At 35.0% G+C, this 22,846-nt stretch overlaps 2 protein-coding genes across 4 annotated transcripts; both read left to right on the top strand.

Moving 5' to 3' along the window:
- The first annotated feature begins 14,497 nt into the window (after nucleotides 1-14,497).
- Nucleotides 14,498-17,499, top strand: LOC141675214 (uncharacterized). The gene is made up of 5 exons (XM_074481925.1): nucleotides 14,498-14,654; nucleotides 15,059-15,381; nucleotides 16,251-16,330; nucleotides 16,461-16,519; nucleotides 16,940-17,499. Exons 2-5 carry the CDS (start codon nucleotides 15,076-15,078, stop codon nucleotides 17,242-17,244), a joined length of 750 nt encoding a protein of 249 aa, XP_074338026.1. The 5' UTR covers nucleotides 14,498-14,654; nucleotides 15,059-15,075; the 3' UTR covers nucleotides 17,245-17,499.
- Nucleotides 17,500-18,421: 922 nt separating this feature from the next.
- On the top strand, nucleotides 18,422-22,437 carry LOC141670729 (protein IQ-DOMAIN 9-like). 3 transcript variants are annotated; one of them, XM_074476714.1, is made up of 6 exons: nucleotides 18,422-18,688; nucleotides 18,927-19,044; nucleotides 19,604-19,726; nucleotides 20,376-20,603; nucleotides 21,584-21,697; nucleotides 21,782-22,437. In XM_074476714.1, the coding sequence occupies exons 2-6, from the start codon at nucleotides 18,970-18,972 to the stop codon at nucleotides 22,094-22,096; spliced, it is 855 nt and encodes a 284-aa protein (XP_074332815.1). In that variant the 5' UTR covers nucleotides 18,422-18,688; nucleotides 18,927-18,969; the 3' UTR covers nucleotides 22,097-22,437. The 3 variants fall into 3 exon arrangements, with proteins under 3 accessions (XP_074332815.1, XP_074332814.1, XP_074332816.1); XM_074476713.1 differs by having other exon boundaries at nucleotides 18,423-18,688; nucleotides 18,940-19,044; XM_074476715.1 differs by having other exon boundaries at nucleotides 18,506-18,524; nucleotides 18,940-19,044.
- Nucleotides 22,438-22,846: the final 409 nt, after the last annotated feature.

Below are 22,846 nucleotides of genomic sequence, written 5' to 3' on the forward strand. Positions count from 1 at the left end.
TAAGGCAGCTTTTACATTCAGAAATTTTCCATCTTTGGAGATTCCGCTCATCCCTTTTGCTTTGAGTTCTTCTGATCTTTTGATGTACATTTTCAATCTCTTCATCATACTTTCTTTTTTTCTCCTCATATTCTGCTTTACTCCTTGCTCTTCTTTCCTCCCTTGCAATCAACCATTCAGCTAGAACAGATCTCCATGCTCTTGCAGTAGTATCCTTGTCCTTCAACAAACTTATCACTCTCTTGATTTCTGTTGGAGAGAGAGTGACCATCAAATTGCTTCCAAGAAAAGTGAATGACCCCTTGAAAGTAGATTCTTACTTCCTTTAGAGTAACAACCCAGACTATAACTATTTCCTCAGCTAGCTGTTGAAAATAATCTTCATCTGAGATGCACCAATTTAAAGGTAGAAAGTCACTTTGCTTGAAACAGTTCCAGATGGCCCTTTCAGTAACTTGTACTTTTTCAGCATCCTTAGCCTTCTTAGGTTTCCTCCCAACAGTTTTGTAGTGAATTTTGAGTGAAGGCTTATCTAATGATAAGTTTGTGATTTTCTTGAGAGATGTTTGGTTAGAGGTGATTGGTGTTTTGAGGAAGGTGTTTGTAGTTTGTTTGTATAGAAACTTTGGCTTAGAGTTTAGAGGAGGTTTGATGATTGAGGTTGTTGGCTTTGAAGGTTGAGCTAGATTTGTTTGGATTTTTAGGGATTGTTGTGGTTCTGAGCCATCATGCCTTTTCTTGCTTCTTCTCTCTTCTCCCTTTTTCTTATCTTCTTCCTTCTTCTCATTGTTACTACCAGTTGCTCTTGAAGGTTGACTAGGATTTGAGCCAGATGTTTTTGTTCATCATGCTTCTGCTCATCATCATCCTTGTCACTTCTTAGATTAAACTGAGTGGATGGCAACATGGTGTCAGCATTTCTGAGATACCTTTCAAGAATCCTGATCATTTCTTCATCTTCAATTTTCTTGATCTTTTTATACTTCAAGTCAAATTGAATAGTCAGGATCAGTCTCATATTCCCTCTCACACAATTCTTGGGCATATTGAGGATTTTGTTCTTCTTGGTCTGTGGGCATATGTAGGACACTCCTTTGCTTGGATATAGATAGGCTTCAGTAAAAGCTGTTATCTGTGCATTTTTAAGTTCATTGAGAAGCTGAGTGTCCTCTGTGATGACTCTATGAACCTTGTCAATCATCACATCCAGCTCAGATGCTCTTAGAGTTCTGAGATTTGAGATAGAGACTTGAAGGCATCTGTCTACACCACCATCATTGATATTGACCACAATCCTCTTTTGTAGATAATTATCAACATTCAACATTACTGCCCTGACTTGATTGATAGTTTTAGCCAATGCTCTTTTATATGTGATGAAGTTATTTTGAAGAGACATTATCAAGACTGCAAGAAGTTCACTGAATTCTTGATCTTGATTTGGTCCTTCTGCAGCCTTGATGAGTCTTTCTTTGCCAATATCAACTTGAGCACTTGAAGAGCCTTGGCCAACCTGAACATGATTTTTGGATTTAGCTTGAGCATCCCTGGATTGTTAAATCCTAGCCTCAATCTCCCCCTTAGTCTTGGTGACAGGCATGAGTAAAGGAGTTGGTAGTTCAGGCCTTATGTCTTCAGGTAGTGAGGGTAGTGAAATGTTGAGTTTTCCCATAATGGCTCCCAAAGCGACAGAGTTCTGCATTTGGAGATGCTTGTGGGAGTCCACCAATGTCTTAATGTCAGATTGTTGACTTTTGACCAGAGAAGTCAAAGCTTGAACTTGAGCAGTGAGAGATACATTAGAGGTTTCTAGAGAAGCCACTTGTGTCTTGAGAGCTTGAAAGTCTTGTGAAGAGGAGTGTGAAGTAGAGACAGCAGTAGATGGGCCAAGTGAAACTTGCACATATTTCTGAATTTCATCCATAACCAAAGGAGAAGGAGTGTATCTTGCAGTATGCATTTGATCCAGCTTCCACCTTATATCATTTGAGTTGATGATGTGATCTTGAACCACCTTGTGCAAAGCTACAAAGGAGTCTTTTAGTTGTGTAACACTCATGTCAATCCCACTAAGATCATACCTTGACATTTGTTCTAAAAAGGTTTTGAACTGATTTTTGATCTCAGTCTGAGAGGGGATAATTTGATCCATTTTTCCCTTACCATCCTCATAATCTTGTCTTCATGTCCATTCAATGTGATTTGAAGTGCTTTTCCAAAATTATGGAAAGCCTTGATTTGAGCTTTGTAGACATCATTGATGGCATCATACACGTCTTGGGGAGTTAATGATCTAGCATTGCTGCCCAAAATGTAATGTACTCCTCCTTGAACTTAGCTAGCACAACATCCATTTCAATGGTGAAATCCTTATCCAGCCAAGCATCACAGTTAGCATCCTGACCAGTTTCATCAATAATTTTAGCTTGGTTATCTTCAACATTAGCCTGGTAGGTGATCATGATAGCTTGGTAGTCATGGTTGGACATGTTGGATGTGAGTAGCTGTTGTGATATTTGTGCAAGGCCTCCAAGTTGATTAACTCTGAGATCTTCAATGGTGGAAGGTTGATGTGTGGTTTTTTGAAGCCATTGGGAGATTAAGTGTTGTTGTTGTGGTTGTGAGGTGGATGGTTGAGGGTCAAAACCACTTGTGACTGAAGTCACAGTTAGATTCACAGATTTCTTTGTGTTTATGACAAGTTATTATTCCTCAAATATAGTGAGAAACTCCAATTGAATTGGAGGGGATTTGAATGGTTTACTGTCATGTGCACCAGTCTCAAGCCTGTATGCTTCTTGCAAAGCACAGTCACATGAATGTGATATGCTTGCCTCCTCCATGACAGGATCATTGGCAATTGTACTCCTAGCATCAACTGATAATGCAATTTCTACTAGGGTTTTGAGGGGAGTACATGAGGAACCTCCAATTGAATTGGAGAGGATTTAGATAGCTCCCCCTCAGGAGTACTACCCTCAAACCTAACAGTCTGTGAAGACTGATTTGCACATGAAGGTGCATTTGTGACATCCATGGGGTCTTCAGTAAAAACTGATGAATCCCCCATGATTTTGATGGTGTCATCAAGGTCTACCCCAGCTAGTAGCCTCTCATCATCTGATTGTAGTGTCTGGGTGGTGAGCAAGGTTTTTTAAACCAAGTTACTTGATTTAGCTTGCACTTTTCAAGTGTTGTAGGAGAGGAAGAAATTTGTAAGATTAAGACTTGTTGCTCAGAATTGAGTGTTGGCAGCTCCCCCTGAATGGATGAGGGAGCTTCAAAAGATGTGCTCTCACAGTGTTTGCTATCCTTATTTCTCCTACCATACACTTGAATTTCTTCAGGTGTTGGCTGTGCAGACTCTATACAGGGTGCATTGGGGTGAATGCTCTTTTTAATAGATACACCCTGTTGAGAGGATGTATCTAGAGTCTGTTTAGTCCCCAATTTTACAATTGCATCCTTTTGGGAGGATACAGAGGTGGTTTGAGTGGTCAGCTCAGATTTCTTACTCTTCTTTGTCCTTTTGACCAAGGGTGACTCAGCTTCTATTTGTTCCTCACCACTCTCATCTATAACTGTGAGGGTTGTCTCCTTTCTCTTCTTTTTACTCACTTCACCCTATTGAGAGGATGAAGTGGTTGGTTTCCTAGCTGCTAGTTGGTTTGAAGAAGTGGTTTCAGCTTAGGAAGGTCCCTATGGGTGTTCTTGTGTTTGTACCTCCACAAGTTCAGGAACCATAGTTGTGCTAGACTGTGCATTTGATCTCATGTCAGGCATTGGGTAAGGGTAAGTCCTAAATCTCTCCATCATGAATGGAGTGATTTTAAGACTCACATTTACCTTGTTCTTTGTAATAAGTGAACCAAATATTATTTTGGACACTTGCTTACAATTGCCTATTTTGGTGCTATCTATACCATTCAACAAATGTATGTCTGTTACTTTATGATTTAAAGTAGACATACTAAATCTAGGAAAGAAAATTTACTTACCTATAGCAGATTGGGGCATGGTCAGCCTGGTTGCAAGTTCTTCCAGGATCAATAGACCAACATTCAAGTGTCTGTTGTGGGCTATTAAGTACACCAGCTTCTGCACCATACTTGAAATGTTGTCATACCTTGTCTTCCTGCATTTGAAGGCCCTCACTACAAGATCAAACACAAAGGACCATTATTTCCTGAAGTTTGTCATATTCAAGCTTGACAAGTTGATTCTTCCACCATAGTTGTTGAAGTCCATAAACTCAGTCAGTTCATCCTGGGTTGGCACCTCCACTAAGTTTGCAGTTGGAAGACCCAAAGCTATATTCACATCTTGTTCATTGAACTCTATATGTTGGCCTCCAACTGAGCAAGTTACCACCAGAGATACAGAGTTGTCATTCATAACAGTCCATACCACAGCAGTTGTCCAAAACTCATGCAGAACATCCAAGTACAAGACCGGGTTAGCAGTTAGAACTCCTGCAAGGTAAGATTCAACCAAGAATTTTACAAACCCCTTGAAATTATCAGGGGCTTGGTTAGCATCAGTAAAAGCTAGGTAGTTTGTTCCTTTCTCTGGGATAGTAGCTCTAACAATATTGAGTTCCATTGTTGTTTAGTGAGAGGGAATGGGTAAGAAAAATTAGTGAGAAATGAGTGAAAAAAGAGAAAAATCGGTTTTGGATTGAAAAGCTAGTTCACTTGAGATCTCGAAGGTGTAAGTATGTATATGTATCGAGATGTCTGGTTATTCATAATAAAAGCAAATGACTTGTCGAGAAGTCAAAAATAGACGTTTAGAGTATACTTATCGAGAAGTCAATTTGAAATATGAAAAATAGATCGATAAGTCATTTTATTTATTCTTGTAGAGAACTAAAAATAAACTTATCGAGATGTCAAATAAATACCCAGTTTGTCTAAAATGGACTGAATTGTTTCTAATTTATTTGAATAAATTCAAAATAAAATTAGAATAATTTTTCCAAAAGTATTTTATCAAAATAATTTATTGAATTTAAATTATTGTGTTCTGAGTTATTTATAAGTCTAAAAAGATACTTGTAGAGAACTCTGTAAATTTACACATATAGCGAACTCTACTATGACTTATCGATAAGTCATAATAAAGCTTATGGAGAAGTTAATCGAGAAGTTAGTAAAATAACTTATCGAGAACTCACTCGAGAAGTCTTAAAGTGACTTGTCGATAAGTCAGTTAGACTTATCAAGAATTCAGTTCTCTATATACTTTTGATCAATTTGATTATGCCTTGTATTAATTTTACATATTGAAGATGTAAATTAATATTTTGACAGTTTACTTAAAATTTTGAAAAATTCCAAGCTGAATTTGTTTTTGAAAAATAAATATGCAGAGATATCTGAAATATTTATAATTCATATTTCAATTAATTCCCAACCAAATCAAAATTAATTTTGATTTACTAGAAATTATTCTGCTTCAAACCATTAGCTGAGTTCTTTCCTTAGGATGAAGAATTAAGAATTCCAATTTCACCTACAAGTCTAGTGAAAGTAGCTTCATCCACAGGTTTAGCAAAAATGTTAGATAATTGTTTTTCTGTTGGAACAAAAATGAGCTCAATGGTACCATTGTAGCATATTCTCTAATAAAATGGTACCTTACATCAATGTGCTTTGTTCTAGAATGATTAACTGGATTAGCCACTATAGATATAGCACTAGTATTGTCACACATAATTGGAATTTTGTGTAACACTAGGCCTTAGTCCATTAGTTGATTTCTAATCCAAAGCACTTGAGCACAACAACTTCCTGCAGCTATGTATTCAGCCTCTGCTGTAGAAGTTGACACAGATTGTTGTTTCTTGCTATACCAGGATACAATCTTTGTCCAAGAAACTGACAGCTTCCACTAGTGCTTTTTCTGTCAACTCTGCATCCAGCAAAATCTCCGTATGTGTAGCCAACAGCTTCAAAACCAGTTCCCTTAGGATACCATAATCCCAGGTTTGGAGTCCCCTTCAAGTATCTGAAAATCCTCTTTACATCCATCAAATGTGATTCTTTTGGATTGGCTTCAAATCTTGCACACAGATATGTAGCAAACATGATATTTGGTCTACTTACAGTTCAGTAAAGCAATGATCCAATCATCCCTCTATACCTTGAAATATCCACACTTTTGCCCTTTTTATCTTCATTTAACTTTGTTGTTGTAGGCATGGGTTTAGATGCAGGTGAACAATCAACCATACCAAATTTCTTCAATAAATATTTGACATACTTAGTTTGGTTGATGAAGATTCCATCACTTCTTTGACTGACTTGTAGTCCAAGAAAGTAACTTAATTCTCCCATCATACTCATTTCATATTCACTCTGCATAAGCTTGGAGAATCTTTGGCAAAAAATTTCATTTGTAGAACCAAAGATGATATCATCCACATAAATTTGAACTAGGATCATATCATTACCATGTTTCTTGTAGAAGAGAGTTTTGTCTATAGTCCCTCTAGTAAAACCATGTTTAAGTAGGAATTCTGACAATGTATCATACCAAGCTCTAGGTGTCTGCTTTAGTCCATATAGAGCCTTGAGTAACTTATACACAAAATCTGGAAATTCTGGATCTTCAAAGCCAGGTGGCTGTTGCACATAAACCTCTTCTTCCAGCTCACCATTTAGGAAGGTACTTTTGACTAACATTTGATACACTTTAAAATTTGAGTGTACAACAAATGCTATAAAAATCCTTATTACTTCAAGTCTTGCAACTGGAGCAAAAGTTTCATCATAATCAATTCCTTCGTGATGTGAGTATCCTTTTGCAACCAACCTTGCCTTGTTTCTGGTAACTATACCATTTTCATCCATCTTATTTCTGAACACCCATTTTGTTCCAATTATAATTTTGTTCTTTGATGCAGGAACTAACTCCCAAACTGTGTTCCTTTCAAACTGATTTAACTCTTCCGGCATGGCAGATATCCAATCAGGATCCATTAGAGCTTCTTCAATTTTCTTAGGCTCTACTTGAGACAGAAAGCATGCATGTAGGCACTCATTAGCAGTAGCACTTCTAGTTCTCACACCAGCATTAGGATCACCAATAATTGCTTCTCTAGTGTGACTTCTATCCCACTTCCTTGTGTGAGTTTGTTGACTTGTGCCTTCATCATTTTCTTCATCATTGGTATGACTTGTAGATCCTTCATCTCTTTCTCCCCCTGAGTTTGTGCTATGAAATTTAGGTGTTTGAGATGAGTTTCCATTCCCATAATTTTCTTGTTCAGTAGACTCTTCATTCATCATCTTTTGTGCATTAGCTTCATCTTCTCCATCAGAATCACTATCAATATTGAGATTTTCAAATGCAAGGGCTTCAACTTCATTATCATCAAGGCATTCCAAGCATAAACACTTGTCATCATCAAAGGTCATATATGTGATTTCCATAATCTTCTTTTGATCAATCACATAGACCTTATAGGCAGTTCTCTCCAATGAATATCCCAGAAAAATCGCTTCAAAAACCTTTGAGTCAAATTTTCTCACATATTCAGAGTTGTCTTTTAAAATGTAAAACTTGCTTTCAAACACATGAAGATGCTTTATAGTAGGCTTTCTCTTAGACAAGATTGAGTAAGGTGATTTTCTATGAACCTTGTTGATGAGATATCTGTTTTGAATATAGCATGCAGTGTTAACAGCTTCTTCCCAAAAACTTGTTGGCAACTTGGAATCTTGCAACATTGTTCTAGCAGCTTCTACCAATGTTCTATTCTTTCTATCAACTACCCCATTTTGTTGAGGTGTTCTAGCAGCTGAGAATTCTTGAACAATACCTTTGCTTTTGCAGAATTCACTCAATGTTGCATTTCTGAATTCTGTTCCATTATCACTTCTCAATCTCTTTACACAGTTTTGATCTTCAGCCTATTTTTCTATCTTCTTTATGTGCTCAATTATGATGTGTGAAGTCTCATCTTTAGAGTGCATGAACTCTACCCAAGTGTATCTTGAGAAATCATCCACCATCACAAGTACATATTTGTTCCTTGAAATTGATAAGACATTTACTGGTCCAAACAAGTCCATGTGAATAAGTTGCACTGGTGCTTATAAAATTCACAGTTTTTGACTTATGACTTGATCTTTTCATTTTTCTTTTCCGACAAGCTTTACAAACTTCAACTTGAGCAAACTCCAGATTAGGCATGTCTCTTACCAACTCCTTCTTGACCAAGATGTTGATTGCCTTGAAATTCAAGTGAGACAACTTTTTATGCCATAGCTTGCTTTGTTCTTCTAATGCCTTGGTGTAGAAGTAACAAATTCCATCCTTATTTGCTAAGTCCAAGTCTGTAACAAATACTTCCTTTTCTTGCTCCTTTCAGAGTAATTTCACCAGTTTTCTTGCTGATAAAAGTGCACTCTTCTTTGTTAAATAAAACTTTAAAGTTTGTATCTGCAAATTGGCTAACACTGAGAAGATTCACTTCAAGACCAGCTACCAGTGTTACATCATCAATGACAATATTTCCAGAAACAATTTTGCCATATTCCATTGTGAATCATTTGATGTTGTCTCCAAAGGTCACCAAAGGGTCAACCTTCTCCTCAAATCGTGATAGCAGGGCCTTATCACCTGTCATATATATGGAATATCCACTGTCTATGATCCATATGACCTTCTTCATTTTGCCCTGCACACAATGAGGTTTAAGTGTGTTTAGCAACCCAAGCAGTGTTGGGCACTTTCTTCTTGTTAACTGATTTAGCAGAAGTAGAATGAGTTATTTCAGATAAAATAGAATTCATTAACTGTTTTGAATTTTCCATATTCGTTGTACACCAAATTTTTGTTGCTTTAATGTCTACTCTCAGCTTGTGGCAACTTTTCATCACTTTCAAGTTGCAAGGGATGCAATCAAACTTGTCATTGAATGAGTAGGGATCATTTGCATATGCTTCATTGTGTTTGCAGGCTCCTTCAACTGGCTTGCTAACAACCTTTTTACAAAGATGAGTTAGGTGATTCACAGAGCCACATTTTTCATATTTCTTTCTTGGAGCATCTGCAACATAAGCGAAATTGTTGCTTTTTTTATCCCAATTTTCCCAATTCTATTTTTCTTCTTCTTTCTTGCATCTTCAGTTTTGGTTTCTTTGACAGGTGTCTTGGAACCTTGGTTGTCCATGATCTTCTCTTCAGTTTTGAAAGATTAAGTTGCTTCTGCATTTTTCTTCACATTATCTTCATCAACAATTTCTTGCTTTATAATCAACTCTTCTTCACTGAAGTTAACTTCACATGCCTTGAACATAGGTGAAACAACCTTTTTCAGCATAGCTGGAACATTTTCATTTTCTGTTGTTTTTCATTTGTCACCTGTATCTTTCTTCTTGTTGTTCACGACATCAGAATCAAGCCCAATAGCAATATTTACACATGGCTTATTTTTCTCATGGTATTGTCCAACAACCTCAGATGCATTCTTGAAGGACTTCAACTTTACTTCATTCTTTTCCAGCTTTTCCCTTAACACTACTTCAATTTCACTTGCACACTTGAGCTTGTTCTTCAGATATGAATTCTCTTGTCTTACAGCTTCAAGCTCTACCAACAATAATTCAGCTTCTTGTTTCTCATTTTCAAGCTTCTCATTTATCTTTGTAAGTCTGCTAACTTCTTCATTGGCAGCAACCATACTTGTATGAATGTGAAACGATTTTATGCCCATCTTCCCTATAGTTTCCTTATATTGACTCACATATAAATCAATGGTAGTAAGAGTTGGTACCTGTGATTTTGATGAGGATGATTCTCCTTGCTCCAAGGCCATTAGTTCATAATTTCCAACTTCTTCATCTTCATCATTATCAGAGTCATCCCAACTCTTCCCCTCTGCAATATAAGCTTTGCTTTGCTATTTCTTCAAAAGAGCTTCATACTTTGCTTCCAGTTCAAGATAAGCTTTATCTTTCTTTGCTTTCTTGGGTTTCCTGTATTCGGTAGCAAAATGGCCTAGTTCATCACAGTTGAAACACCTTATCTTTGATCTACAATAGATCCAGTTTTCTAACCATTTTTGCAATCATTTTTGCTATCAGATGTGTACTTCCCTTTTCCTTTCTAGTTGTTGTCTTTGTTGAATGATTGTCATTTACCTTTGAAGAATCTTGGCTTATTTACTCTAATGTTAGAGAACTTTCTTTCCAGATAGGCCATTGACTGATCAAGCTCATCAAGTTCATCTAGGGTTTAGAACTCATCTTCTTCCAATTCCAGAATGACTTGTTCCTGTGAATCATTGTTTCTTTGCTCACTTGTTGAGGCAACTAAAATTTGGGATTTTGGCTCATCATTAGAGGTCTGGCTCTCATTGACAATTAGAGCACTTGAACCATCTGCAACATGCCCTTGACCAATTCTTAATGATTTCCTTTGGATCATCTCTAATTCATATATTTTTAGGATTCCATATAGAACTTCCAGTGTTATTCTGCTCAAGTCTCTCCCGTCTATGATTGCTGAAATTTTTTGTTCCAAATGGTCAGAGAGTGTAAGCAAAAACTTCAAGTTCACTTCTTCAGCTTCATAGTATTTTTCATGCAGCTGCAAGTCATTTATCAGCTTGTTAAACCTTTCAAACACATCAGTGATACATTCTTTTGGCTTAGCCATGAAACCCTCATACTGTGAAATCAGTATTCTTCTTTGATTAGATCTAACTTCCTCAGTTCCTTTACAGAGTATTTCAATCTTTTCCCAGATCTGCTTAGCAGTGTCACAGTTGACAATGTTATTGTACATTATATTTTCAAGTGATTCTATTAATATTAGCTACAAGCCATTATCCAGTGAAACTTTTTCTTTCTCAGGCTCAGTGTACTCAGAAGGGTCTTTTGGAGCATAAAAAGCTGGAATGACCATATCACCATCTGTAGATTCCTCAACTCTAACCATAGGAGTGAAGGGCCCATTTTTTAGAATCTAAATGTATAGTGGATTGGCCATCCTGATAAACAGCAACATTTTCTTTTTTCAAAGAATGTAGTTAGCTTTATCAAAGGTAGGAATTTTGATGCTACTGATTTTCTGTGTATTTATTCTTCCAGGATCTTGAATCTGTTTACTTTCAGATTTTTCTCTGATACCACTTGTTAGGTAATGAGTTACATACAGAGGGGGGTGAATGTGTTTTTATGTTTTTCTGCTTTTCTTGAAGTATTTTTGTTTGTGAACAAAGTAAATCAAATCTTGTAGTAAGATGTGTTAAAACAGAAATTAAACATGCAACAATGAATAACACAAATATTTCAAAACTCACTTAATTTTATATTAAAATTAAGAATATTTTGCTACAAATTTCAAGGCTCTTTGTTGATAAAGAGTTTAGCTTCTTCCCTGAGAGAATGCTAGATTTTTCTTATCTAAATTGTTACAGTTAACAAAGGACCAGTGTTAACTTTTTATGATAGTTAAAAACAGGTTTACACAGTGTATAATAAGAGATGCTATTCACTTTAGTAACCTGTCACTTATCCTTTCATTTTAGGAAAAATATATCTTCCTAGCATATCTTTGGGTACTGTGTTAACTTTGATCTTCATTTGTCAGTTAATCTTCACCCTTGATCTTGCACACTCTTCAAGCTTCTTTTTGTAGACTTGTCAATCCAACTGGTTGAATTATTTGTTGATTGTTAATCTATAATATTGAACTGGTCTGCAATTTGTACTTTGAGATTTTACCTCGAGATCTCCAGCTAGGCATATAAAGGACTTGACATCTCGATAAGTATATTGGCTTATCGAGATCTCTAATACTCCATAGTTAATTTGACTTGTAAAGGTCTCTGAGTTCTCTATAAGAGAATTTAGCTTGTCGAGATCTCTTATCTTCATATCTTCACTTTTTCTTATCGATATCTCTGAGTTCTCTAGTGACTTTTTGACTTGTCGATAACTCGGAGTTCTCTAGTTAAATTTGACTTGTCGATAACTTAAAGTTCTCTAGTGAATTTTGACTTGTCGATAACTCTGAGTTCTCTAGTGAAATTTGACTTGTCGATAACTCGGAGTTCTCTAGTGAATTTTGACTTGTCGATAACTCTGAGTTCTCTAGTGAAGAAATGACTTGTCGATATCTCCAATCTTCATGTCTTCAATTTGGCATGTTGATATTTATGAGTTCTCTAGTAGCTTTCCTGAGTTCTCTATAAGTCATTATGGAGTTCTCGAATGACTTCTCTATAACACTAAATCTGTGACTTTTAGAGAACTTGTCAACTTGACTTAGAATATTTTTCTCAAAACAAATTTATTCAACTCCAAAATTCTTCATAATTCTTCTGAGGCATGATCTTCTTGATCTTCTTCCAGATAGAATTCTTAGGCTTGATACTGTTTACAGAAGAAGACTCCAGTCTACTCTTTGACATTTTTATAAACTTTAAGAGTTATAATACAAAATGCAAACTAAGATTACAAAACAACTTACTTAGGGTTGTCAATTTGACTTAGTCCTGTTATTGTACAGGCATGTTTTGCACAACACGGATAGACTGTGGTTATCCGTTGAAGGCTTTTAAATGACACTTAACAATTCTACTTAAGGTGTTTTGGTGAGTTATCATCAAGACTACAATATATTCTTAACAAAATATGATACGCATTCAAGCACGACAGGTTAAAACGGCTAAAGTTTGTCAGTTTTTTGAGAATGGTCATTTTAGTACGGCTCGATTGTATAACGGCTATATTTGTCTTTTTTTTTAATATTTATCAATCAAAATATGTTAAACTTATAAAATTTAGTTTTTAATACATTGAAAACACATTTTTTAATATTAGAATCATGATTCTAAAAATCGGCGATTTGTCCGATAAATCGGCCGACAAATCGTTGATTGGACAATTACCGTTCTTATAACATGAAATTGTCGAAAAATCATTTTTCAGTCAGATAGGTCAAAATCATCAAAAATCGGATTAACTGTCGAAAGAAATTGGGATAATTTAAAATTGGGATACAGCAAAAAACAGTAAAAGAAAAGTAAAAATTGAGAAGATGAACTCCGATGAGAGTTTTAAGTAAGGGTGCCCACGGGTCGTGTTGGCCGGGTTAGAGCCATTTTAGCAACCCGACCCAATTAAATCATTTTGAAAATATACAACCCGACCCGTAAAAAATAAAAATGCAACCCAACCCTACCCTTTATTCATCGGTTTGGTTCGGTTTGGGTTGGGTTGAACGGTTTGTTAAAAGTTATTCAAAATAAATAGTTGATAAAAAATATATTTATGATATGAGACTACTTGTGGAAACATACGAATCCAGAAACAAGATCATGTTATGTGTCATTCGAGAATATTTTTTTAGATATCTTTCGAGATACATAACATTACTCTACGATAAACTCTTGGGTTTATTTGTAGTAATATATGTTTTATACACAAAAAAGTGCAAAGGATCTCTATGGTGTATGGAAAACAAATTATATAATTGGTTATAATTGATATGCAACAAATTTAGTTTGAAATTGAACAACATATTAATACAAGTAGTATAAAATAGAGATATACATAGTATATATTTATACGAATAAATTAAAAATTCGGGTTGGGTTGGGTTGGGTAAAAATAACTTTAAATCCATACCCAGCCCATTAAAATCGGGTTGACATATTTTTAACCCAACCTAATATCGGGTTATAACAGTTCGGTTTAATCGGCCCAAAATAGGATTGGGTCGGATCAGTTTGATCGGTGTTGTCAACCCGTGTGCTCCCCTAGTTTGAAGAGGAAGACAACGGACAACAAAGAAGATGAAATAAATGAATTTGCATTAAAAAAATAAAATTCTATGACTTCATCTGTAAATCAGTACAAAGGAGTACATGAGCACACCACTTTAAGTAATAATGACATGTGCCTGTAACCTTATGACTATTAAGGTTCATTATCCATGAATCATGTCCATATGAGGCCTAACTACATATACAATATATATTTAACATATATATTTAAAAAAATAATATTAAAATATATTTAATTTATTTCCGATTTATTGTTCTGATAAATTCTCGATTTTCAATAAATTATAAATCGGTATATATATCGATTTAGTCTGATGTCCGATTCTTGTAACACTTATTAGAATTCTGAAATTTTCTATCAAAAAAAGTGTAAAATTTAAATATGAGAAATGCTAGATTCCCAAAAAAACTGTTCACAAAACTGTTCCGGAATGAGATGTTTTTAATGTGTTATTGGATGTTCGTTAATAAATAAATGGGCACCTCATATAGCAATATGAATCCCATAAATTAAAAAATGACACGCGTTATTTTGGGAAATTTTTTTAAGAATTTTTTTGGAAACGTAGCATTGTCCTTTAAATATTACTTTTAAAAACTAATGTTTTTTAAGGAAAAAAAATTAATGTTTCCGATTACTTTTAAAAACTAATGTTTTTTAAGGAAAAAAAATTAATGTTTCTAATTCTTGAGCCTTCCGAGTTCTCGCAATATTTATTTGTTACAAGTCAAGTTTACTTATTACCGGTACAGAATCTCTCAACATTGGTTCGGCGATCTGAGTGGGGGATCAACCTGCCACTGAGTTGCAGTTTAACTCGACTGTAAACTCATTCCAATTAAAATTCAGGTAACCCATCTATTTTTTTTAGAAATGTGCATACTTATACTTGCACAAATTTGTTAGTATCATTGTTTTTGTTTATATGTTGTTATCATAATTTATCCCAATTTGTGGCAGTAGTTAAATATTTTAGCAATTTGAGCTTCTCTTGTGACTCTGTATTGTAATATTCCGAGCAACTGATAGTGCATATAACGTGTTCGATAAAATTCTTGAGTCAGTTTAGCAAAAAAAAAATCTTGAGTCAATTTTGATGTATTGTTTATTACATGTAACATGTTCTTTAGGCCTGTAATTGTGGATACCCAAGTGGAATTGTGTAAAATTCACTGGCCCGTGTTTCGAATTTGATATAAATAGGGATGGTTTGGAGCAAGATTGTATTTTTACATGTATAACTTGCATTGCAGCCACAGTGCTACAGATCATGTATCGGTTTGCGAACAGATTATCGAGGGGTGTAACGGCTTCAGCGGGGAGTTTCTCTGGCAGTTCTTCATGTTCTTCTACTCTTACTAAGAGGTGTTTTACTTGTTACTCTCGGCCTGTGGATGTTAAAAAGTTTGGTGATGTTCGAGGTGATTTTATGAAGTGGGGTTCACTTGGTTCGTGCCGGAAATCGAGTTTTGCCTCTGGGTTTACACCATTGAAACCGAAACCTTTAGGATCAATCATTGACATTAGGAGGGCAGAGCTTCAATCGCCTGAGGATCTTGCAGACATTTGGGATGATGTAATTTCTTTTCTTTATTTACCATTATATTTGTTATTCTTGTTTCTACATATGTTTAGGAAGTTCACTCTAGCTTCTAAAGAAAGGATTTATGGTGTGCTGATCCAGGATATAATTGCTCAGTTCTTACTACGTAGTTGTCTATGTTACGTTAAATGTTATTCCAGTAAACGTATTGATTTGTTTGACTTTGGTGCTTTTGACAGCTGTTATTTAACACCCAACGATCCTTATCATGCTATAGATCTGGTGTATACTGCCCAATATAAGACCCCAAGTGATGTACTAGCAATTTGCAAATAAATTCCTATGTCAAACATACTTAGAAATCCTAAGACAGGTCTTAATTTCGTGCTCTTGCTTGGGATATCACTATGACTTTTCTCTTCCTTGCTACATATGGGTGGTATGTTTCTTTTACCGAAAATAATTATAGGTAAACTGTAGTTACTCACACTATCTATGATAATAATTATAGGTAAATTGTTACTCATACTGGCCAAAGGGATTGTTATATAATAGCTGAATGTATTCACCATGGAGTGTATATATGTAGCACTTCAGTAGACATGTAGAGTTGTAATTAGTGAAGTGGAATTTTGGTTCTTCTTACCTCTCAATTCATCCAAGTGAAGTGAAAGTATAGTAGAATTACTTAGACATTCTAAAGTAAATATACATTTTCATGTGTAATACCTTGGAGTAAGAAAGTTTCTAATATGTCACTGCAACTTCCTAGTGAAATAATAAAGTTTCATAATTCCATGTTTTTTATTGTTCACAAATACCAAACTTTCTCTATGTGCATTTGTAAGCATAATCTCAACTGCTAATTAAGTTCCTGCGTTCTGTATGATTGTTTGATATAGTTTCATTTGGGAAGAGGTCATATTGGTGTATCAATGAAAGCAAGCTTATATCATTTGTTCCAGCAAAGAGCTGCCGACTGGTAATCCTAAAATTAATCCACTATATATACATACATATATATATGTGGTATGTATGTATAATTATGAATATTCTTTAGAAAAACACATAACGCACATGATATAACATATTATATGTATGCTTTCCTTCAGCCGATATTTTGTCATGCCGCTGCGGAAGGGAAGTGGCTATACAACAATGTTTGCTCAAGGTTTGCTCCTGTGTTAACTGCATATTCTACTTTAGTATTTTGTAATAACAGTTGCCAATACCAAATCAGCAAACATTTTGTGCAAGTCACATTAGTCTGGGGATCACTGTATCATAGCAAACGCAGTAGTTTCCACCTATTTTTTAAGGAAAATATATTGTAGGAAGCTGATGGTTGATTCACCAAAGATGACTGATAAACTTGATGATGTACCTTAACCAGTAAAACTTTCAAAGTTATCAAAATTCACCAGGAAACTTGTGTAACTTATGTAATATATTTCTTTTAACAAGATGAGATTTCTACTTCACATGTATAAGGTCAAGTCGAAGGGTGGTAGAGACACTTGTATATCTACAATTTCTAGTATTCTTACACTTGGATTTCTAGTACTAATAATTCACAGAAATATCTTTACAGTGCAGAAACCACATATGATTTTCACTGGTCTTGAAGATTACAAGGCAAGGGGAACCGAAGCTACTCCTTACTTTACAGTTTCCTATTACACCGAATTTGCAGAAACCAAGGACTTGGTTCTTATTCGTGGGGATATTGTATTTGCTAGCAAGCTTACAGACACCGAGGCAAAGTGGCTTCTAGAGACGACACAATCCTTTTACCTGAATGACAATAGGTACAAACTGATCGAGAGGTTCAACAAACAAACACGTGACTTTGAGTTTAAAGACGTTTTACAAGCATTGGATATCCCATCCTTGTAGTTCTTCCCTTTTTTAAAATATTTTGCTCCAGGAATGTAGAAAAGCGAAGTAGAAGGAAAAGGATTTGATGTGTAAGAAAACAGCTCTTGCTGTGAGCGGTCCACAGGGTTAATTCATACTGTACCAAAGGTTGAGGAGATTTCGAGCTAGAGACCTTAAAGGTCATTTTGTTATTTCCATTCAGAGCATACTGTGTTACTATTACTTATTAACATTTAATCCTTTAATAATTGACATTTCGGTTGCACCAAGAAATCCTTAGAATAGTTTTCACATTTGGAGTTATAGATCGAGTCAGGACAAGTTATTGTAAAAAAAAAAATCAGTCTCAATAATTTGTTCGAAGTTGCCAAATTTTGGCTAAACCCTAGATACAAATAATGTAATTTGGCATCAATTTTAAAATAAGAAGTAAAGTTTAAACAGAAAAGAGCGTGTGTGTAAGAGATATAAAGGTGTAAAAATTAGACCTAGACACATGAATACCGTGAGAAACGATACGAATAATTAGTGCGTGGATTCGAAAATTTGGTACACCAACACAAAAAAATACGAATATAATTAATGTCGGGTTTGGATTTCCAATATAGGTACACGACACGGAACGAAAATATACGGAACAAATAAATAATTAAATTTTTAAAAATAAATAATATACACATAAATACTAAATATCAAATATGAATTTTGCCTATTCCAAATAACATATATATAATTGTAAATACTAAAATATATTTTATTATTTTTTGAATACGTGAGTGAGCATTTCACCATTTAATATATTAGTTCCGGATTAGTGTCACCAAATTGATAAACAAATGTAAATTTGGGTCGGGTTCAGATTTAATATTTGATACCCGAAAATACAAAGGTACACGGAACGTTTGTATACAACCCGAAACATCAGTTCTAGTAAAAATCAACAATAATTTGCGCCTTATGTATCATAAACTCGCGCCAGTCCAACCTACCAAGTACCAACCTCCATGATTGTCTCTCCTTGTTATATCTAAAAAAACAATAATTACACCAATCATATATAATCCCTGTACCAACACATAATAATAGAGATTCTCTCTCCCTACAAATAAAATAATAATATCAATATAAGAGTTTAAAATCTAATGATTAATCTAAGAAAGAGTAGGGCAATATAATCACATATTTTGCATAGTTTGTTCTTCTGTCATTGACTTGGTGACCTCTTTATTTGTTTGGACTCTAAAGTGTATCATCTTTTAGAAAATAAATATTGCAGGTGAATGTAGTGATGGGCCATGGTTAGTATCAATACTGCAAACCAACCTTGTGTTCCTTCTCATCATCTTCTTCTTCTACTTGTTGTCTTTATTCTACCTCTACTGCGATCACCATTCCTATATAAACAGGACTACGACAACCCGTATCGAGGACTCTTCTTCGTATATTATTACTGCTTGTTTGTGTATGCATTTTAACCCTTTTTTATTATTGATTCGTGTGTTAACTCGTCTCATTGTTGTATCTCTGATTTGTTGTTTACATGCATTTGGTCATGATACTGATCACATATTTGTTTTTATGTACATGCTGGTAATTTCATTCTAATTTTTCTCATGCCATTGCTTTGTATCCTTTAATCCAAAGGTTTGTTGTTGGTAGGTGTATAACCTTTTTGATGCATCTGATTATTGAAGTTTAAGGTCATGTGTGCAGGCAAGGTAATACAGAATTAAAATTGTAGTAATGGGCTCTGGAGGTTGGCTCAAAAAGATAATTGGCTCAAAGAAAGAAAAGAATGGCAAAGCAAAATCCCTAAAGGTACCTTTGAATATGGTGTGATTATGCACGATCAATCCTGATTTGTATTTTAGCGGTCAGCCCTTGTACACAGTATGTTCGGGTTTGGATGTATGTTCGGTGCCTGAAAATCAATGATTATATGAGTCGATATTATATGCTAGTCTTCTGTGATGATTCCTGTTGTGAAACATTAATAACGTTAAATTTTTGTGATTTATGTGTGTGCTCAAGGTTCAGTACCTTGTATGACATGTCTCTTATTGCTATAATTTGGTTTCTTTGTCAAACTAAGGCCAACTGAAATGTTAGGAAATGTATGCCTAATGGCTATTGGGACAAGTGAGCACATTAGAAAAAAAATTACAAGATAGCAACAACTTGGTCACATTATATTCCCAAGAATACTAAAACTTTCTTTGCATCTAAATCAGTATCTTCGCTTATATTGTAACTTTTAATTCTTCTTCTCTGTAGTACAAGTGTACAACTGATACCGATCTTCATAAACTGCCCATTGTGTTTCTACTTTCTATAACAGAACTGGTTTTCTAAGTAGTTTTGTCTCACTTTAATGTAGGAATGTTCACAGAAAGAGTCCTCCAATACTGCTAACAATATCTCTGATGAGAAACTTGGGGCCGTTGTGCCATTTGAGGATATAGCAGCAATCCAAATTCAGAGTGCATTTCGAGCATACAAGGTACATCTTGTTGTGCTGCATCTTTCTGTGTCCATGTTAATGCTTTTGTATGTGTATTTATTTTGTGAAATAACCTCTAACTTATGTTCGCATTCAAAAGAGTAAGCCCCGTGATCCTCTCATCCCCTGCCCATATATTGTTTTGGAATGATATAATGCGTAGAAGGTTATTATTAAAAATCATAGAGGTATAGAAAGTAATCCTTAGACACAACATTCTTGTGCATATTTGTAATTTAAGTAAGTAACTGTGATTTAATTTGTATGATCCTAGTAGGTGCAACCACTTCTTACAATAAAATTTGGATGGATAGTATGCAGTATGCACTATATGTTTTATCTTGTTAGAGCTTAAAAGCAACTTCAAATATGATTATTAATAGCTCAAGTACAGGCTAACAGGAGGACATTTACATAAAACCTGCCTTTCTATTTATGGCCTTGACTTAATCACCGTGCAGTTTGTAACCGTGAATTAGATTTTTTAACTATTGGAGAAGAATTCTTATTCAGTCTAACTCCTGCGAAGATAGAGAACAGTAATAATATAGCAAGGTGCTCAGTAGTCCAAGTAGATGCTGTATTGTTAAATAGTGCTGGATGTGGTTACAAAAGCCATGTAGAAATAATATCCTTCATCTTGTTGCAGGCAAGAAAAACTCTTCGCCATTTGAAAGGGACTTCAAAATTGCGCACCTTAATTCTCAACAATTCTGCGAGTAAGCAAGCTTCGGCTACTCTGAGACACCTTCACACATGGAGCAGATTACAATCTGAAATTCGAGCTCGTAGAATCAGTATGGCAACAGAAGCTCGAATTAGACAGAAGAGTATGGAAAGTCAATTGAAGCTCGATGGAAAGCTACATGACCTAGAGGTAAGACCGTCCGGGACCTTTACATATGCAATCAGTGTGTCCTAAGAATTCTCATGTGATGCCAGAAGTCTCTTAGCAAATTATCATAACGGACATAATTCAGTTGATGTTTACTGCTAAGTTTCAACCAGCACTTGGTTCATTCTCAGTAACATATTCCCAGCAATATAGATACAGCAGACTGTAGCACACATAAGTAAGATCCTTCATACTTTGTAGGATATGAACTAGCTTTTTAGTCATCTCAATTTAGATGTAAAAAACTTCTCTGTGAAATTCCTCAATAATGATCTCTTATAACATCCATTCCTCAGTTTAATGATCATTTAATATTTAGGTACCCAATGATGGGCAATATGTTATTCAAATTCACCATGTACGTATATAGCAAGACTTTTATTTAGTTCATGCAAATAGATGACAATACAATGGAAACTAGATCTTAATTTTTGACATGGTTAGTTGTGAGCTCGTATTAAATTGCATGATTAAGGAACGTGCAATCTTGTAACTGAGGACATAGGACTCACGGCACCTGTAAACAAGACGTACAAACTATTTACACAATGAAGCCTCACAAGAGCAGACCTGCTAGGTGTATTGGTAAAGGCTTATTTGAGCAAATTATTCACTCACATACTACATAGTATGTGTGAGTCTCGGTTTTCTGAATTATTAGTTTGGCCCGAGATCAGCTCTCCCTTGTAGAAGTGCTAATACACTGACCAAGTTACTCTCCCGAGAGCTCTAGTATGTGTTATGGCTATGCATCTAGCAAACAAATTTAGGATTCCCATACCAAGCACACCACTATAATACACATAGGTTGCTCCTAGCTGGAACTTGAATCCTTATCTAGTTCACTTAATCTAATACTAAGAATTTTAATGTCATTGGATAACATATGATTGGTTTTTGTATATATAATCATTTTGATTCAGCTATTAGCTTAATAGTTAATACACGCCTGGACCCTGCAGGTGGAATGGGATTGTGGCACTAAAACAAAGGAGGAGTCTGTTACAAGTATCTATCAAAGAGAAGCAGCAGCAGTGAAGCGTGAGAGAACTATGGCTTATGCCTTCTCTCATCAGGTAAGACACATGACCTAGTAATTTCTTTAGCTTTATCAAGTTATTGGTAGTAGGGCCATTAAAATACACATCATATTGTTTTAGTGGAGGGCCAATTCAAATCCTGTTTTGAACAATAATGAACTTGGCAATGCAATCTGGGGTTGGAGCTGGACAGAACGCTGGATTGCAGCTCGTCCATGGGAAAGCAGAGCCCTTGCTCAACCAAGTCCGAAGAAAGCAGTGAGTAGGCAATCAAGCAAAAATAGTAAAAACCTGAAATATTCACCGACAATGAAACCAATGCTTTCAGTTAAGTCCATTTCACCCAAAGGGAAGGGAACTATAAAAGCCCGGAAGTTATCTTACGAAAAACCTGACCAAGAGGCAACTGCTAATAAAGAACAAATGGCATGTTAGCAAAGAGTCTGCAGCTATAGCAGAAGCAGGGACCAAGCTCAAAAGAGCAAATTATCAATCAGCAAGTCATCTTATTAAGAATTAATTACTTTATTATTGTGTGCATAAGAAAAGAGTAAAATTAAAGGGCAGTTCTGAAGAAAAGCATAAATTGGATTTGGTAATGAGCAGTACACAAATTCTTCTGAACCCAAATGTACGTTATGTATCATCTGTAGATAAGAATAGCAATTTGTTTTCGGTTTGGTTTCACCGTATAGCAATGTGTGTACCCCTTCATGCATCCGACCATTGGCTATGTTCAGAGATTGTACTAAATCGCTACGGTTGCTTTGCTTTCATTGCGTTTCTAATCTTGTAGTTATTAAATTATCTGAAACTAGCTTAAATCCGGATTCCGTTAATATTTTAAAATTTTATCTATCCCGTTATATTCTAATTTTGAAAATATTTTTTTTAATATATAATAATTATAAATTTATTATAAAAATAATGGATAACTTTAGTAAGATAAGTAGACTCCATTTAGTAATTTAACAATTTAGTAGTTTAACGGATATAAAATATTATTTATTTATTTTTTAATAACAGAATACGTTGTGGTCGTAGTTTAGTAGAATAAGTAGATTATATCTAATTGTTTAACAATTTAGTAGTTTAACGGATATATAATACTATTTATTTATTTTCTTTAATAACTAAATTAGAGAATAACTGTTGAACCGAATTATACCACATTCCGGTTATTAT

Source organism: Apium graveolens, chromosome 7, assembly GCF_009905375.1.
Source record: "Apium graveolens cultivar Ventura chromosome 7, ASM990537v1, whole genome shotgun sequence".
NCBI lineage: Eukaryota > Viridiplantae > Streptophyta > Magnoliopsida > Apiales > Apiaceae > Apium > Apium graveolens.